This window comes from Heloderma suspectum, chromosome 2, assembly GCF_057233095.1.
Source record: "Heloderma suspectum isolate Gila_16-S chromosome 2, 16-S_ref, whole genome shotgun sequence".
In the NCBI taxonomy this organism is placed as follows: domain Eukaryota; kingdom Metazoa; phylum Chordata; class Lepidosauria; order Squamata; family Helodermatidae; genus Heloderma; species Heloderma suspectum.
This window is the reverse complement of record NC_139459.1, coordinates 341,535,517-341,553,974: the sequence shown is the minus strand read 5'-3', so window position 1 is coordinate 341,553,974 and position 18,458 is coordinate 341,535,517. Positions and strand designations below refer to the sequence as shown.

Here is an 18,458-nt window from a genome sequence, read left to right as displayed (position 1 = left end):
GCCGAGGAGTCTGAGGCATCAGCCTTCCCTGCTCTGGGTGTTCTGGTCTCCGAACGGAGGCATGGGTTCAAATCCCACTTCTGACACATCTGATTTTGAGAGCCAGGGTGGTTTCATGCAGGGATAGCCAACCTGGTGCCCTCCAGATGTTGTTGGATATCACAAGATCCTTGGCCATTGGCTATGCTGGCTGGGGCTGATGGGAGTTGGGGTCCAACAACATCCAGGGGGCACCAGGTTGCCTATCCCTGGGGTAGTGGCTAAAGACCTGGGTGCAGATACTCACCTGGCCACAAAGCCAGACACCCTTTCTTGGCCCCACCTACCTCACGGGATTGTTGTGAGAATGCAATGGATGGGGGATGAAACTTGAGCTCCTTGGAGGAAAGACAGGATATAAATGTAGTAAGTAACTAAAACACCACCCTAACCAATCTCCTTCCTTCTTCCCCAGCCAACTGCATCACCTCCTCTAGGGTCCCAAGCAGCACGGAGAAGCTGCCGGTGATTCAAGTGTTGACAGAAGCAACGGTCTAGTGGTAAATTTGGAAATGCTCATCATGACAATCCCATAGACACCCCCTCGAGGAGAGTCCAAGAATCCAGGCAGCCATATGAACAAACCAGTTCTAGTAGTTTTCATCTCCACCCAAGCAAGTCTTCCATAAATCTAATGGGTCTTAACCGCCCATTCAAGAGCAAGCCAACACTTTCCATTCCAACAGGGAACAATGCTCTTGTTGCTGGGAAAAGTCATCCCCCCTCTCAGCCCCCAGCTACTGTGAGGACTATAGATAAGCTCAGAGGGAGCAGGGAAGTGGGGTGGCAGATGGCATCAGCGTCCCTGCTAATAAAAAAGTGCCGGCGCGGCATCCCTGTTAGCCCTGGCTCCACTACGCCACTGCTGGGTCGGGTTTGGAGAGAAGAAAACACTGTCTTGACCAATCTACTCCATTCCTGGATTTTAAACATCTGGATCTTTAATCCCCACATTGTCCAGTGGAAAGTGGACAGGTGGCAACTGTGCTTGAAGCTCTGTCCCTCACCAGATGAAATCCGACAACCCTAGAGAGCAGCTGTGTGTGCTGTTGCAGTTCTGCACTTAAGCCACTAGATGGCTCTGGGTGTTCACAGATCAGCGAGGCGCCGCAATGACGACAACGCCTTGTTTGGGAGGACGAAGGATCCCTTGCTATGCCATCAAGCAGAGCTTCCGGAGCTTTTCTAGCCAATTCGTTTATTGTGCAATAAAGACGCAGCTGTAACTTATTGGTTACGCGTCATAATTGTGTTAAGAAAATGCACCATTATTTCAGTGTATGTGTGTATGAGAGAGAGAGAGAGACCACAGCTTTATGGAATCTAAGGCATGCCAGTTATAACAACACCACCTCTGTATGGAGTACACAAACCACACTTTTCTTTGAAATGCCGATCAGGAAGTCCTTCCATTAAGGGTTATTTCACACGTGCATGTACAACCACTTTCTCATTCGACAGTTGAATGAGCCCCAGTTCAGTGTGTGAATTGTCTCCTCTGAAAAATATTTTGAGTTTTACATCATGTCATATGCGCCTTTTGTTGAGATTAAATTGTAATAGCTCATTCACAGATGCAAGGCACCATGTGATGTGTCTCCGTCACAGAGTTTTGTGTGCACGTGTCTTACCCAACAAGAGCCAAATTTAAATTGAAAGTACATTCTGTGCCAAGTAAGCCATGAAAGTCTGTAGTAGTAGACACTGTAGATATGGAAAATGGAAAAAAAGAGAAGAAAAACAATTAATGGAGGCTTCCATCTAGATGGAGGCTTCCATCTAAGCCACATAGCAAACAAGGCCTAAACCGTAACACTATTATCAACAGAGTCAAGAACCATCAGCTCTTCCCCTAAGATGATGTTAAACCCCCAAAAAGGTCAATACACAAAAACACATGAGTACCACATGAGTCAGCGAAGAGGATCTAAAGAGTCTCTTGTTGAGGGTGAAAGTGGAGAGTGCAAAAGCTGGTTTGAAACTCAACATTAAAAAAACTAAAATCATGGCATCTGGCTCCATCACTTCCTGGCATATGGAAGGGGAAGAAATGGAAGCAGTGACAGATTTGATTTTCTTGGGCTCCAAGATCACCGCAGACAGTGACTGTAGCCATGAAATTAAAAGACGCTTGCTCCTTGGGAGGAAAGCTATGGCAAACCTAGACAGCATAGTAAGAAGCAGAGACATCACCTTGCCGACAAAGGTTCGTAAAATCAAAGCTATGGTTTTCCCAGTAGCAACGTATGGCTGTGAGAGCTGGACTATAAGGAAGGCTGAGCGCTGAAGAATTTATGCTTTCGAACTGTGGTGCTGGAGAAGACTCTTATGAGTCCCCCGGACTGCAAGGAGGTCAAATCAGTCCATCCTAAAGGAAATCAACCCTGAGTGCTCATTGGAAGGACAGATACTGAAGCTGAAGCTGAAATATTTTGGCCACCTAATGTGAAGAGAAAACTCTCTGGAAAAGACCCTGGTGCTGGGAAAGACTGAAGGCAAAAGGAGAAGGGGACGGCAGAGGATGAGATGGCTAGATAGCATCACCGATGCGATGAATATGGACTTGAGCACACTCCGGGAGAGAGCGCAGGACAGGAATGCCTGGCGTGCCATGGTCCATGGGGTCACGAAGAGTCGGACACGACTGAATGACTGAACAACAACAAGAACAACAACCACGAGTCAAGATCTGTAACTCACACAGAACACAAAAGCCACAGACGCCAGTGAGGTTCACCTGGTGCCAACATTGTCATCCTTTTGACACCAGGTAAGACTTTCCTCTCCTCCCAGGCATTTAACAGCATATGATAAGGTTTTATCTGGTCCTGGGATTTTTTGTTGTTGATTGTTTTAAATTTTAAACAACAGATGCTATACAGCTTACACCGATTTAAGGGGTAACTCTGGGGCAGCAATGGATCAGGGCTCAAACCGGGAATAGGAATATGAAGGCAGGGCAGGGCAACAGACATCAGAGAGGCAGGGCTACATGACATCTGCATCCTGGATCCTGGTTTTTCAGAATAGGTGTACTGCTGGTAGAAGCATTGCCAGTGGTAGATTTACGCCTGTGGAACCCTCCACAGGCTCAATGGAGCCTCTGGGATGGACACAGAACCCCTGTCCGTGCCGTCCTTCTCCACCTCCACCTCTTCCTCTGTTGCTCTGTTAATTATTGGTTTTAATTTCGTTAGCCACCTTGCTTTGCTGAAACATAAAGTCTCATACAAATTAGCCCCTTCAGTGATGTTTTTTAGGTGGGCAGTTCGTACTTTTCTTTTTATTCTGCCAGGTTTTTGATTCATTGTCCTTCCTGCCTACTTCTGGAATTGTTTTTGTGTGGCCCGTTTAAATGCTCTCGGTTTTATAACTTTTTAAAACTAGTCCTTTTATGTCGTGCACCACAGAGAGGCGGACTTCTGGCGAGAGCAACTTTGGGTTTTTTTACTAGAACCCCAAGACCCACCCACCAGAGCCTGGTACAACACTTAGAAGGAAAGAATTCTGAGTCCAGGAATTTGTTCTGAGGACCACAACTGAACCGAGTGTACAGCCCTTCCGCCCCAAAATCCTATAAAAGCACAGGAAACCTGCTTTGGGGGGAAGTGGGGGGGAGGGCGGGCCGAGGACTTTTTTCCCAGTTTGAAAAGAGATGAAGCATTGCATACTGGGACATGTAGTCCTAAGAAAAGTAGGTTGAACCGCATTTAACCCGCAGGTTGGGCTTTGCAGAAGTTGGTTGTTCAGCCTGATGGCCATTAGCTTGCTGGGAATTGTAGTTTTTGGCTTGTTAGGAAGCGGAAGATTCTGTCTGCCTCGCAGTCCTTTAATCTGCGGTGGGCGCTTGAAGAAGCGTATTTTGGAAGTAAGGCAGAGCCGGGGGGAGTTTCCGCACGGGTTTATTTTAAGCGCGCCCTTACGAGCGTGCAAAATTCCAGTTTCAAGAAGGGCGCGTACTACCTTGAACCGAATTTAAAAGGGGCTGGGTTTTAACTGTTATTTATTTTGCAAAAGACACTCGAACTCGGTTCCAGACGTGGCTCACCCCTTCCTGGTTCACCCCTTCCACTTTTAAGAGGTAGATGAAGGATTCTTAGGGTGCAATCCTATGCATGTTTAGACAGAAAAACGTTCTGCGTAAACATGCACAGGGTTGCGCCCTTAGGCACTCAAAAGCAGGTTGCATGAAGGGTAGTGTAAAGAGTGGTAAATTATTCCTCCCAATACGTGCTTAAGGAGGAAATGGGGGATTCTAGTTCATCACCAACTCCGCAGTCCTATACATGCCTTCTTAAAAGTAAGCCCCACTGGGTTCAAACGGGACTTACTCTCAGGAAAGTGGGTATAGGATATTTACTTGGGAATCAGCCCTGTTGAACTTGGTGGGACTTACTTCTGAGTATACATGTATAGGAGTGCACTGTTAAGCTGAAGCAGTGCTATAGACATTTACCTGGGAGTAAGTTCCACTGAATACAGTAGAGTTTACTTCTGAGTAACTGCGCATAGAAAGGATTGAGCTGCAGGGCTGTTTTATTTTTTCCACCCCGATGTGTATATTTCATTATTATTATTTTTTAAAGGCTCTTCTGTCCTGCATCAGCAACATTCAGACACACACACAAATGGCACCAGATTCACTTTTAGTGGTGTGTGTGCCAACACCCTTAATCTAGATTAATTAACCAATGTAAAGGGGTGTCACCTTGTGTATCGTCATTATAATTATCATTTTGTTTATAAAGCACCTAAAATTGCTACATTCTGTACATTTTGAAAAGACAATTGCCTGTCTTCAGGATCACAATCTAAAATTATATAGGAAGTGATAGATTTAAAGCTGGATTCTATCCATTAATTCTACGTAAGTAAACATTGCCAGCCCCAGGGAAGAGTGCATAGGGACTACAGCTAGGAGAAAATAAGAACATAATTGCCTTGATAGATCAGACCACCAACACTCATCTATGCCTGCTTCTGTTCCAAAGGGCTGCCTCTGGGCACTTCCACGTAGTACATAACAGCAGCGCATAAAGCGTATGAGCGGAGCATGGAGGAAATAAGCCTCCCTGGCTGTTTGTCCCATACATAATGATAGATTGTCTCTTTGCATTGCGTTCAGCTATCATAGCCAAATAATATTTCCCTAACTTCCATGAATCTGCCCCCTACAATCTGGTGTCCTCCAGATGTGCCAGACTCCCATCATCCCCAGCCAACTAGCCCAACACATCTGGAGGGGGCACCAGCATGGATAAAATCCTTAAAAAGTAATCTAAGCTAGTGGGCATAGCCAACTCCACATCTTGAGGCAGTGAACCCCTTAAGATCATGATGCATTCCATGAAGATATATGTGTTGAAGTTGGGTGGATCCATATTTTTGGCCCATTCTTTAGCTGCGGGCCTGGCGTGCTATGGTCCATGGGGTCACGAAGAGTCGGACACGACTTAATGACTGAACAACAAAAATTCATGTTAGGCGACACTTCATGGCGTCAATGATAGTGCACAGGTTTGCATTTCTCAGGTCCCACGTTCAAATCCTGCTATCACATGTATCTGAAAACAAGCAGCTTCTTATGCATGCATTAAAACAGGGCTGAGAAACTTGCGGCCCTCCAGATGTTCCAGCCTACAATGGCCAGCATCCTTTACCATTGGCTATGCTCACTAGGGTTGATGGGAGTTGTAGCCCGAAACATCCGGAGGACCACAAGTTGCCTATCCCTGCATTGAAAAATTGTTTAGAACAGACCAGTAGTGTTCAGGGCTGCTGGTCTAAAGTCTCCTGTTCTTTTAAGACTTGGGGGGGTGGGGGGAGAGACTCACCAGTGGCACTTTTTCCCATTCACATGGCTTCAGTGGCAGGAGAAGCTGTATCTAGCCAAATTTTCCCTTCTAGGTACAGGAGCCCTGTTCAGGTCTGAACCTGGTAGCTCTAAAGATGTGCAATGTCATTTTTAAGTCAATTGCACATACTTACATTCTGTATGTTCATAATCAGCTAAGAACTAACTAACTAGTCAGCTAACTCAAGTTAGTTCTTATTATATTATTACTTTTTAAGTCATAATATAAGCAGCTATTTTATATATTTATATTACTTTATTATTGCTGTTAAAGTAATTCTTATTGTGAGAGTTGGTGTAGTGTCATGGCTAAGAGACTGAGCTAAGAATCAGGAGGTCCCTGGTTCAAATCCCATCTGTGCCATGAACTCACTGAAGGTGCAATCCTATGCATGTTTAGATAGAAACTACCTACAACTTGCAGCATTCCCCAGCCAGCTGTGCCGTACAAGGTATTTGTAAGGATTACAACTACAAGGTCATACATGTGAAATGTTTTGAACACTTGAATGCATTATATAGATGTGGAGTATTATTTTATTACTGATTGCATTCTTTATTTGAATTAATGTAGGGTTGTTGTTTTTTTAAAAAAGAAAGATATGATTTTGTGAATGATGCCTTAAGAGTGTCAAAAGAGCCCTGCTGGTTGGATCAAATGTCCCATAGCATCCTCTTTCTGCCTTTGAGAAGTCCACAGCCATGGTCTTACATGATCATGCTGTTCTTTTCCCAGTGTGGAAATAATGAGGGTCATCTGCAGCAGTTCTGATCTCTGCTGGGTTGTCCATCACCTGCTGTCTGGCCTGGGTTATATTAATTTTCATCAGCCATCGCCCCCTGCCCTTCTTTTTTTGGCTGATCTTGGGGGTTTTGTTTGTCTCTCAAAGTCCAGATGTTCAGGGTCTCATGATGCTTTCCGGTGGTCAGAAGGCAACAGCATGATGCTTTTGTCATCCATGAATGAAAGTGAGGAGGTTGTGAGACTTCTCTGTACCAGTTGTCTCTAGCAGGGATCCAACCCTTGGACCATGGCCAAATTTGGTAAGTATGAGGGGTGGTACAAGGGATGGTAGGGGGGTCCGTGGGTGAATCCTTGTTCCTATTCCAGAGCTGGGGGGTGGGAGCGGGGAGGGAATGCAGAAAGTTGGGAATTTCTCACTGTAGTGGTGGGATTTGGCATTAAAGGGTACAAAGATGCAAAAATAGCTGTGAAATATTTCTAAGAGAGATGAGCAAGTACAAATTCAATTCAATTAAGGAATCTCCATACAGTTTTCTATGTGATTTTATTTTGTGATTTTATTAGAATGTACACCTTTGTGGCAAGGTCCGTCTAATCAAAGCTATGGTTTTCCCAGTAGCAACGTATGGCTGTGAGAGCTGGACTGTAAGCAAGGCTGAGCGCCAAAGAATCGATGCTTTCGAACTGTGGTGCTGGAGAAGACTCTTACGAGTCCCCTGGACTGCAAGGAGGTCAAATCAGTCCATCCTAAAGGAAATCAACCCTGAGTGCTCATTGGAAGGACAGAGACTGAAGCTGAAGCTGAAATATTTTGGCCACCTAATGCGAAGAGAAAACTCCCTGGAAAAGACCCTGATGCTGGGAAAGATTGAAGGCAAAAGGAGAAGGGGACGGCAGAGGATGAGATGGCTAGATAGCATCACCAATGCAATGAATATGAACTTGAGCACGCTCCGGGAGAGAGCACAGGACAGGAAGGCCTGGCGTGCTATGGTCCGTGGGGTCACGAAGAGTAGGACATGACTGAATGACTGAACAACAACAACAACACCTTTGTGGCAGGGATTTCTTATTTTATTGTTTTTTTCCATACAGTGCCATGTGCATTGATGGCGCCATAGAAATAAATAATAACAATAATAATAATTTTCCAGTTTACAGCAAACCCATTGTCCAGGGCTCTCTAAAAGAGGCCTGATGGAGCTGTCTTAACTGGGCTGGGCTGGGCTGGGGGAGCAAGGTAGCACGTCACATGCCACTTCCAAAGCTCAGCCAGCTCACATTAGCGAGGGTGGAGGTGGCCTAGCAGATCTTCATTTTTTGGAATTCCACCCCCCACCCCCAATTGGAATTAGCTACACCAGTTTCAAGCTGGTACAGCTGAGGACCTAATCCGGGGGCCTTTGGGAGGAACGGAGGGTCTTTGGATCCGGCAGAGCACCCCGGGACTGTCCAAGGGGATTAGGACTGCACTATAAAATATGTAATTTATTTTCGTGGATAGGATTTGAGCCTTAATAATACTAAAAAATCCTCCTGGCAGCTTTTGGAAGGGGAGAGGCATAAATGAGAAAATACTGACCTTTGGGTACAATCCAGAAAAAGGCTGAGCATGTTTAAGGCCCGTTGACTTCTGTGGCTGAAACCCAAAGAAGCTATACGGTGAGACTAAAAAGCACCTTTGTACTATTTATGGATGGGAATTGGGCTGGAATGCAGATGTTCACATTATAGGCCAGTTGGACCACAAACTAATTGCAGTGCCTCACATGTGAAGGCGCCCTCCCTGTGTGATTTGTTCGTAAGTCTGGCAAGAAAAACACGTGTCCTTCGAGCCGGAATCGAACCAGCGACCTAAGGATGACTTTGGTAGCTGTCTACAGTCCTCCGCTCTACCAGCTGAGCTATCGAAGGGACATGCCTCGAGTGCTGTGGTGCTCCTTTTAGGTTTGGGTGTGGCACCTACCAGCTGTGGAACTGGATTTTCAGCTGCAGCTTTTCACTTGAGTCTGTCTGCTCTCCCACCTCCTGGCCAGCAAACCTAAGAGCTAATTGGGGGTAGGTGAGTAGTGGGGGTATCAGAGCACTCATGAACATGCATGTGGATAGGACGATAAGGAGAGCCCTGCTGGATCAGAACAAGGTCCATCTGGTCCAGCATTCTGTTCACACAGTGGCCAACTGGCTGCCCACGGGAAACCCATGAGCAGGACATGAGTGCCACAGCACCCTCCCGCCCATGTTCCCCAGCAACTGGTGCATAGGCACACTGCCTGTGATTACTGGAGGGAGTATAGAGCCATCAGGACTAGTAGCCATGGACAGCCTTCTCCTCCAGGAATCTGCCTAACCCCCCTTTAAAGCCATCCAAATGGCGGCCATCACTGCATCTTGAGGTAGCAAATTCCATAGTTTAACTATGCACTGTGTGAAGAAGCCTTTCCTTTTATCTGTCCTGAATCTCCCACTAATCAGCTTCATGGGATGACCCCGGGTTCTAATACGATGAGAGAGTGATCTGGCAGGCACTGGGTTGGATTCCAATGTACTGATACTAAGAGTTGACCCATTGAAATCAGTGGGACTTAGGTTAGTCATGAATAACCATTGAGTTCAGTGGGTCTACTCTAAGTATCACAAAATCTGACTCCAACCCATTCATTGTCTTACAAAATGTCCCTCATCAAAGGCTCCCTGGGAAAGTTCAGCAGCTCTGGGCTAAGAGGGCAGGGCCGTTGATAGATTAGCAACTTTTTTCTCTCCCAAAAACACAAACAAAGGATATGAATAAGCAAACTGTGTGGTTTCTTGATTTCCCTCCATGGTAAAAAAAAAAACTAGGGCTGTGCAGGGACCACCCAATCCGACTCAGAAGCCGCTCTGTGTCTTTGGAGGCAAGCCCGATTTGGCTTGGGCTGATTCGGGGCGGGGGCTGACCCGACTTGGCCCCGAACCCGAAGCGGGATTCGGATGCCGAACCCCGCTTCAGGTCCCCCCCTGACATCGCTGCACAAACACCCAGCTCCTTACCTTGCCACCGCCGCCTCTTCTGTCGCCGCCTCTGCCACGCCGTCGCCGCATTCTCTCTGCCGCCACCTCCACTTCTGCCTGCTCCTCACCACCACCTTCTCTTCGCCGCTGCCACCGCCGCCTTCTCCACTGCTGCCATCATCACTGCCACCAGTTCCTGAGGCCTGGACATGTGCCAGCAGTTCTTGCAGGGAGTCACCATTTTTTAAATGGCAACTTCCAGGAACTTCCAGGCGGTGGCAGAGGCGGCAGTGGAGGAGGAGGTGGGGATGGTGGCGGCGGCGATGGCGATGGCGCCAGCAACAGCTGTGGAGGAGGCAGCAACGGAGGTGCTTCGCCTCAGAAGGGGCTCAAGGTGACCCGAAGCTGCTTGCTCGACTTGGCGTTCAGGCCTCAGGCCAAAGCAGTGCACAGCCCCCCCAAAACAGTGGGGTTTCTTAAAAACGTGTTGCCGGCCACATAAGCCTGCATTTGCTCCTCAGCTTCCTTTGGGCTTTTTGCTTTTAAAGTATAGTCTGGTTTGGTCTTCAGCCAGGGCTCTCCAACCTTTTTGGACCCTGGGCACATTTGGGAATTTGAGAACGTGCTGTGGGCACCTCCACAAAATGGCTCCCATGGAGGATGTGGCTAGTCACAGAATGGCTGCCCTGAGGCCCTGGCTAGTCAAGGGGAGAGAAATAGCGAGGCCAGAGGCTGGGACAAAGGGGGGCAGGGAATGGAAAGTGTTGCTTCCTGGCCCACCCAATCTAGTTCCACCCACACAGACCGTTCCCCTTCACATGCGCTCTCTCTCGCCACTCCCAGACTCTAGCCTCGCTCTTTCTCTCCCCTCTACCCCTTTGCCTTGCCTTCTCTTCCTACCCACCGAACAGCTGATCAGCGGCAGGTTCAGGAACAGGAAGGAGAACCAGGCGCCCTAACGTTTTTCAAGTTTTCATAAAAAACAAACAAACAGTTTTTTTGAAGGGGGCAAGGAGTGAAGAGCTGTGTGGGCCTCATTGGAGGTGCCCACGGAGGCCACATTGGGAACCCCTGTCCTACACTGCATTGTTTTTAATTGACGGCATTACACTCTAATGGACATTTAAGTGGTTTTTTTTCTCCCGTCTCAGTACAGAATATTGAATTAAGGTTGGATAAATGCATTATCAGAAAGGGGGGGGGGCAAGCTCAGTGGTAGAGCACCTGCCTTGCAAGGTTCCAAGTTCAGTCCCTGGCATCCCCAGGTAGGGCTGGAAGAACTCCGACCTGGAAATCCGCTGCCAGTCAGTGTCAGCAATACTGAGCTAGATAGACCAATGGTCTGACTCAGTATAAAGCAATGTGGCTGGGTGACCAGACAGATGGCCGATTAATACATTTAATTAATTAATTAATTAATTAATTAAAATGTCCGATGTTCCATTTTCTGCTGAAGACCTGGAAGGGCTCTTGCGTATTTTGGTCAAATACAACCAATACAATGCAGGGCTAGCCCTACCATTAGGTGGTCTGAGGCTGCCCCCTCAGGCAGCAGATTTCGGGTGTCACGAAGGAACAGCAAATTGTTCACTGTTTCGTTTGTTGTGCAGGAAACCAGTGCAGAAAATCCACTCCGAGTTTCAGTCAGAACCAGTCTTTGCACCTTTGATAGCTCCTTTAGAGTTCTGACTGGTTCTGGCTGAAACCCGGAGGGGATTTACTACCCACTGACATCGGAGCCACCGGCCTCCGCTGGTTATTACTCTATTTTTACTGCCAGGGACAGGGAGAGGCGTTGGTGGGATTTTTTTTTTGCCTCAGGTGCCAACATGACTTGGCCAGCCTCAGGTACTTTGAGGGGGTGGGATGGATTTTCTGCTCTGCTTCAGGTACCAAAGTGCCTTGGGCCTGCTCTTGTAGAACAAGAATGAGCAAGGCATCTGCAGGTGTGCTGTTTCTGTTCCGTCATATTTTAACTGTGAAATTGTTACCTGATGAAAAGCTTATGTCAGCTTTTGAAACAGAGGTCCGAATGAAATGTGTGCCCCTTCCTCTTGGGGCTGAGTGGACCACTGCCGCTTTATGGGTGTTTCCCCCTCCCAGCTCAGTGATGTAAGTTACTTTGAGTGTGCGGGATGACATCGTAAGATGACATCTTGTGATGACATCATGATACCTGCACATACTGGAGTTGCCAGTTCTGCCTCAGCTGCATCAGAAACCTCCCAAATCCTATGGGAGTGCAACAAAGGAACAACAGCAGTGACATTGAGAAAGTGCGGCAAGATTTCTGAAAGGAGACTTGGTAGCTTTAATTGAAATTACAGTTCACGCCCCGGAGGCTAACACCTGTCTTACTTTTAAAAGGAAGCCACATACAACACTTAAAAGAAGAAGGCATCACTTTGGATGTGTTCCTTCGATAGCTCAGCTGGTAGAGCGGAGGACTGTAGAATGCTATTTGAAGCCATCCTTAGGTCGCTGGTTCGATTCCGGCTCGAAGGACAGAGTGCTTTTGCTTGCCAAAAATAGCTCCAGATTTCTAAACTAATCACACAAAGTGGTTTCTCTCATTATTACTGCAAAGCATCTGGAGAAACTGATGAGTCATTCTAGTTTCCAAGCAAAATCTGAAGATTTTTCTCAAGGTATTTTTTAAAAAGGGGTGGTTTCCATACTTATTCTTGAAGCTAGTGAGTTTCAGCTCTTTTTTCTGTTGCCTGTTTGTAGCCTGAGTGCTGAGGATCGCAACACAAAATGGGAGGTTTTTTGTTCATCAGTAGCGTCACAGGCAATATCCAATAGGTGCCCATCACATTTGTGCAACTGCATTCCAGACATAACTTTGCAAGTGCTATGGCCTCTGAAGCAAGGTGGGAGGAAAGAACACTTCCTCAGCACCAATATATCACTATTCAAGTGCATGGAAAATGTCAAATCCTCAAAACAGAAATGCTTCTTGAAGGGAAATAAACAGGATCCTGAACAACAGATGAGCAAGAGCTGCACACTTCTTGCACTACGAGTGTCTAGAAAGCTTCTGAGAATAGGAAACGGAAGGAGAGCCAGATTTCAAGCAACAGCTGCCTTAAAGAAAGTCCAAACAATGAGATAGAAACACTTTCCTAATTGGTCAGAAATTCCATGGATAGCCTTTTTATGAGGTCAGATTCCTTGGAGATAATACAGGAAGCTGGTGCTTTGCAATATTTAGTTGTATATAAGTGGCTTCTTGCAACAAAATGTTGCAGTACGGAGTGCTCCTGTTCAGTGTGCCAGCCATGCCCTCTTCCACAATGCTCCACTCCATTTCCCTTCCCTGGTTTTCCATTTTTTTCTCCCCGATAGTCAGTCAGCATTCCATACCCACAGAGTATGCTCAGTCCTCATTTGACTATTTTTGCGGGGGGTTTCCCCTTTACGATTTTTTCCCCACTAAACCATTTTTGTACTTTTGCAAACCTCCTTCTTGTGCCTGCTGGTACCTTCCCTTTGTGCATGGATGGGATTGTTCTGGCTGCATACGGATCGGCCTTCAGAGAATGACTTTGCCATTAGGATAGAGCAGCCTTCTCCAGCCTGGTGCTCCCCAGATGTTTTAGACTACAGCACCCATCGTTCCTGCTGGCAGGGGCTGATGGGAGTTGTAGTCCAAAACATCTGGTGGGCGCCAGGCTAGGGAAGCCTGATGTTAAGGATGTAAACATATTCAAGCTGAGCAGGCAGGCACCCAAACAGACCACCCTAATCTTTAAAGCACCACCAGATCCCCAAAAGTGACAGCTGTGACCCTGGCAAGATCCCTTCCTGCCAGCCAGCTGCAAGAAAGCCACATTCCAGACTGAAAAATTGTCTCGCCACCACTGGTCCGGTTCCAAAACTGCAAAACTGGTTCTTGCAGCCTGACTCAGGCTGGTAAGTTGTGACCTGCATTCCTAGCTCTAGGAATGTCAGCTGGCTGCCTCAGTGTCCCAGTAAGCAAGCGCCTTTAGCTAGCAGTCTGTACAAGTCCCGGAAGATATGTCAGTCACTTCACTTGACACAACTTGACATGAAAATTGTCAGCCTCATTACACAAGCTGACAAGTAGCTGAAAGCTGCATACAGAAACTTTAATTTGGGGAGTTGCTGTGGTTTTTTCTCTCATCGGATGAGCCTGGGGCTTCCTTCCTTCTTTCCAATATAAATGACAGATGTCACAACACTGATCTTGCTCCCCACCCTCTTCAGCTGGGTAGCCCACCTTTATTTATTTAAAGTGCCATATGTACATTCATTCATTTAAGCATTCATTCATCTGCCCCATTTTAAAACAAACAAACCAATCTGCTGTGTTGCAGCTAAATCATTGGTTACTTCAAGACTGACAGAGCTCCAGATAACTAAACTTGCTCAGATCTTTGTCAAGCTGGGAGAGGGGAGAGGTGAACTCTCTGTCTCTAACATGAGGTTTAGATCTTTGTGAATCTACTCCACCCCTTTGAACGAATACACAGCACCATCCTTGCACTGAGGAAAGCATCCACTAAGGTGCGATGTAGAGCGCAATTTTTTAAATTTTCCACCCATGCAGTTCTTCTTCCCCCCCAGGGACTTTTTTGTCCTCGGGGGGGGGGGTTCCCCCCAACTTTTCCCAGTTTTTTCCCCAGGCCTTCACATCTCTAAACATATTCTGCTGTCGCCTAGCAACCATAACCCAGCTTCTTCCTTCCCTCACCCTACTAAAATGGCTGAAGTGGGGTGAAGCTGTGATCAGGGTATGGAATATTTAGTAGCCTGGTGCTTTTAGCAGAGTTTAGCTTTTATTATTATTATTATGTTTTATTTTCCCCTCAGCTGGCCTGGGTCAACCCCTGATAAGGATCAAATAGCTCTGCCCTCATTCAGATCTTACCATCAGATACAGATACAAAATTTGTATATTTACAAAAAAAAATGCAACTCATAGTGCATACTCATCATTTCTGTTGATTTTAGCGGTTAATTGCACTGATGAAAACAAATTCGGAATATGTTTCCCTTGACTCATTTTCTCAACATTTTCCAGTTTCTTTCCCATGCCTAACATTTTCATCCTTCTCATAACTTAAGAGAATGTTTACATTTCATCATTTTCCCAACTTCCTAGAACTTTAACAGCCAGACTTGATTTGTTGGCATCTCTTTTACACAGCTAGTATCTGGCAATTCCTGTCTCTATCATGTGGAGGGAGCAATACGATGGCCTCCAGACAGCAGCTAGATGGCTATAGGATATCTTGTTTTCCGGGAACCAACCTCGGAGCCTGTGCTCTGAGGTCAGTTCCCAGAGAACCGAGCTCCCCCCACTTCCACGCTGCCTTGATGGACCATTGGTCTGATGCAACAGAGCTCTTCTTATGTTCCTATCCACATGCGTGTTCATGACGTTCTCTGATACCCCCCCATCCCCCACCTCTTATGCCGAAGTCCCAAGGCCTGGCCTAAAGCAGCCTTCCCCAACCTGGTGCCCTCCAGATGTTTTGGACTTCAGCTCCTATCGGCTCCAGCTGGCATCACCAAATGGTCAGGAATCCTGGGAATTGTAGTTGAAAATGCCTGGAGAGCACCAAGGAAAGGCTGCTTTATAAGTACAGCTGGGGAAGGCTGCTTTATAGGTACAGCTGGCCCAATCCAATCAGTAGTAAAGGCAGTTGCCTAAAGTGACCAGCTCCCCTGTCAAGGTCATTCCCATCTCCTTCTACTTGATGCTTTTAACTGAAGACGTCAGAGTTTGAATCCAGGCCCTTCTGCATGCAAAGTGTGTGGTGCGCCTGAGGGCTACGGTCCCACCCCAACACTCCAAGGAATGGGGGTAATTGCTCCCAACTGCTGCTCTTTTCCCTCATTCCATACAAGTGAATGGAGCCAAAGACGCTTCACACCATTCACTTCTGTGGAGTGGGGAATAGGAGCCTCCACTGCACAAACCCTTGAGGGAGGAAGCCCAGCCCCCACCCCTCTGTGGTTTTATTGAACAAGATTGCAGGGGTGGCGAGGTGGAGAATTAATTATTACCCAAGGCAACTAGCTTGCCAACACACCCTGGTTATAGGCCTTGTGCAAGAGGTCTCCTGCCTGCAAAATGCACAGCTCAAAATCTTTGCAACAGCTCTTTGCAGGCTATTTAAAGGCCTGTGTGATGTAGGGGTTAGAGTGTTGGGCTGGGACTCGGGAGATCCAGGTTCTAGTCCCGACACGACCATGAAGGGGGGTGACTTTGGGCCAGTCACTGACTTTCAGCCTCACCTACCTCACAAGGTTGTTGTGAGGGTAAAATGGAGAGGAGGAGGACCATGTCAGGTACCTTGGGTTCCTTGCAAGAGGAAAAAAGGTGGCCTATAAATGTAATAATAAATAATAATATAAGAAATAAATACCCTCTTATCTCTGAACAGTGATTGGAGGTAACAGTAAAAGAAGCATGCTGGGCAGATGGGGAAACCCCAGGAGACAACATCTGGCCCGCCAGCCAGAGTTTCCTCATCCCAGTTATAGGAGTTTAATACTACTGATCCCCCACCCCCCGCTCCCCACCACGCGTTTCGAAGGGAAAGTTGCCCAAGCCATTCACTGTCCTTTGCTTCTCTGAACATCTGCGTGTCTTTTCAGTGCTTCTGGGCCTCGCTGCTCTGCTTGTTATGTGGAGCAGTCCTAGCCCCTTGGAGAGATGTTTCGAGGACCCGGAGTATGGCCAGCTACTAGCTATTGCTAAGGATGGGCTTGGAAAAGCCAACGAACCAAGACGGACTGTGATCGTGGGAGCTGGGATTGCTGGGCTCACAGCCGGGAAAGTGCTGCTGGATGCTGGACACAAGGTGATGAGACAAAGGAGAAGGAGCCCTGCATTGGCAGGGCTGGCTGGGGCTTGCTGGGACTTGTAGTCCAACATATCTGGAGGGCACCAGGTTGGGGAAGGCTGTCTTGTTGTATAATGGGTGTTCAGAATTTTAGGCCCAGGGATCGAATCCAGCTCTCTTGGGTGCCTCAAATGGCCACACTCTCTTCCCTGGCCCCACCCCCTTCCCCCCAACCACTGATCATTTGGTGGCTTCCCAGCTTTTGCTCAGTTTTTTCCCCATTCTAAAAGGTTGAGATGCCTCTCCTAAGGCGTATTTACTGGCAGTAAGCTGAAATACGCCGGTATTTTGGCCCTGCCCCCTTGTGCCCTGCCCACGACTGGAATGCAGCCCCTGAGAGCTTCTTAGAAATGGAATTCAGGCCTTCAGCTGAAAGAGGTTCTTCATCCTTGTTACATAGCAATCCCTTGCACATTTTGGAAGGCCAAAGGCTATCTGCCTGATGCAGATGTAATCCTTGTTCCTTGCAAACCATGGCTTCCAAATCTAGGGCATGCATCAGGATAGGAACCCTGGTTAAGTGCACATACAGTGCTAAACTGTGGTTAAGGCCAACAAGGGGGAATTCATGCTAGAGAGCAGTAGAGGGAGAAGGAGGAGAGTACTTGCCTACCTGGGTCTGACTTCCAACTTGCAAACCCCAGCTTGCAAGAAGCCAGGATTACATTTCAAGAAGCCAAACCCAACATCCTCGTGGCAGGGTCCATCGCTTATGCCAGCCCTGGGCCCCACTGAAACAAACACTTGTCCCAGTAGCTGGGCCTGGGAGCCACCATTTTAATTTCCCACAATGCCCCTAATGTAGCATCACTCCAGGGCATTGTGGGAAATGGAAATGGCTGCCCCCAAGTGGCAGTTCCATGAGCATTGCTAATGCTGCCATGGCCACCACCAGGTTAAGCCACCAAGGGGCCCTCTGACATAGGAATGGAGCCCACCTAAGGGATGAAAACTGGAGGCTCCTGAAGTTGTAGAAACTAGCCCTCCCTGTGTTACGGTACGGCACGTGAATGCAGTACATGTCTCATTGATCCTGGCGGCGAATGCCAGCTGCTTACAACATTGCGTTGTTCAGTGCAGATGGGCAGGTTAGGGACTGAGTGGGTCAAATAGCAGGATGTGGGGCCTTTCCCATCTCTGGCATGCTGGCTCCCATTTAGACCCAGGTGTGGGTAGAAAGGAACTGCTCAACTCAGGCTCCATTCCTCGTTCCTTTCTCCCTGCAGAAATGTCTCAGCTCAGCAAATTTGCTGCATACTTTTGCCCCGTCAGCTGAGCCAGTTGGCATTACTGATATGGGTGTTTTCCACAGCCGGGCAAGGTCATTAAAAACCAATTAGAAAATTGGGCGGGCCACAGAGTGTGGAGATGTGCAAACTGACATGCAATTAAATATAGAAATAACCGATATGATCACTTGCAGGTTTTAATTTTTGCAAATCTCACTGAGCCCTGAATATTTTTGTGTGACCTGGAGGCCACGGTTTGCAAGCCATATTCAAGGGCCTGGGATAGTTGGAAGGGACCTTGAAGAGCATCTAGTCCAGCCCCCCTGGCTCAATGCGGGATCTATAGTGCAAGATGCAACGAAAGCATCTCAGACAGATGGCTGTCCAGCATCTGCTTAAAGACCTCCAGGGAAGAAGAGCCCAGCATCTCTGGAGGCAGTCTGTTCCACTCTGAAACAGCTCTTACCGTTAGGAAGTTTCTCCTAATGTTTAGCTGAAATCAGCTTCCCTGAAATTTCCACCCATTGATTCTAGTCCTGGTCTTTAGAGCAACAGAAAGAGAAAACTATTTAGGGAGGTCGACTGGGTTTGCACAAGACGCTGACCCATACTCAGTGGTTGAGTGTGGGTTGTTGTTGAACCATGGGTTAGCATGTTGTCTGAACCCAGGACATTTTCCTGGGTTGTTAACCATGCAGGCTTGTTAACCATGCAGTGTGGCT

General features: G+C 47.4%; 1 protein-coding gene and 2 non-coding genes across 3 annotated transcripts in view; 2 read left to right on the top strand and 1 right to left on the bottom strand.

Annotated features, from left to right (window-relative positions):
• The first annotated feature begins 3,834 nt into the window (after window positions 1–3,834).
• LOC146355241 (L-amino-acid oxidase-like) overlaps window positions 3,835–18,458 on the top strand; it is a 38,804-nt gene continuing 24,180 nt past the window's right edge. Inside the window, 4 exon segments of the mRNA XM_084829862.1 lie at window positions 3,835–3,907; window positions 6,784–6,937; window positions 7,255–8,300; window positions 16,260–16,465. Of these exon segments, the coding sequence (XP_084685988.1) occupies window positions 16,289–16,465 (177 nt within the window). The 5' untranslated portion in view covers window positions 3,835–3,907; window positions 6,784–6,937; window positions 7,255–8,300; window positions 16,260–16,288.
• TRNAY-GUA (transfer RNA tyrosine (anticodon GUA)) lies at window positions 8,465–8,552 on the bottom strand. The gene is given in 2 exon segments: window positions 8,465–8,500; window positions 8,516–8,552. It is a non-coding gene; the product is annotated as a tRNA-Tyr (tRNA).
• TRNAY-GUA (transfer RNA tyrosine (anticodon GUA)) lies at window positions 12,046–12,134 on the top strand. The gene is given in 2 exon segments: window positions 12,046–12,082; window positions 12,099–12,134. It is a non-coding gene; the product is annotated as a tRNA-Tyr (tRNA).